The 592-nt window shown below is 60.8% G+C and overlaps 1 protein-coding gene across 1 annotated transcript in view; it reads right to left on the bottom strand.

The window, feature by feature from the left end:
* The window catches only part of LOC121660548 (pre-B-cell leukemia transcription factor 1-like), a 12,801-nt gene that overhangs the window by 2,261 nt on the left and 9,948 nt on the right, over nucleotides 1–592 (bottom strand). Inside the window, exon 4 of the mRNA XM_042019936.1 lies at nucleotides 151–341. Within this exon, the coding sequence (XP_041875870.1) occupies nucleotides 151–341 (191 nt within the window). The remainder of the gene's footprint in view (nucleotides 1–150; nucleotides 342–592) is intronic.

Here is a 592-nt window from a genome sequence, read left to right as displayed (position 1 = left end):
AGACCATTTATAGTGGATATACCCACACTAAACACACCAATATTTAACGCACTCCCCCTCGATAAATCCCCATTTCCCCCTCCCACCATCGCCCACCCCCATTCCAACCAAACCCCCCCGGGGCACGCTTTCCCTCCCGGATGTGCCCACCTGGCGTCGAGGAAGCGCGACCTGAGGATCATGACGGCCTCGCAGGTGCTCTGCTTGAGCTGCATCTGGATGGAGCTGAACTTGCCGTGGATGATGGCGACCATGCGCTCGATCTCCTTGGGCGAGATGGGCCGCGTGCGGCTCTGCTCGCGCAGCAGGTTCATCACGTGCGTGGTGAACTCGCTGCAGGCCTGCGGGGAGAGCGGCACGTCAGCGGCGGGCGAGGCCAGCGAGGTGGGCAAACAGGGAAAAAATGGGGGTGTAGCCCCCAAAAAAGGGGGTTCAGGTGGGGAAAGGGAGAAAAGATGGGGGTATAGGGGGAAAAAATGGGGTTCACGGGGGAATTCCACCCAAAAAGATGGGGGTACGGGGGAGAGCGGCACGTCAGGGGTGGGCAAGGCCAGCAAGGTGGGCACAGGGGGAAAAGATGGGGGTACAGGGA

Source organism: Corvus kubaryi, unplaced genomic scaffold (assembly GCF_017639235.1).
Source record: "Corvus kubaryi isolate FWS band 111438036 unplaced genomic scaffold, C.kubaryi_AGA036_p1.0 36496, whole genome shotgun sequence".
Classification (NCBI taxonomy): domain Eukaryota; kingdom Metazoa; phylum Chordata; class Aves; order Passeriformes; family Corvidae; genus Corvus; species Corvus kubaryi.
The sequence above is the reverse complement of the archived record's forward strand: the minus strand, read 5'-3'. Positions and strand labels throughout refer to the sequence as shown.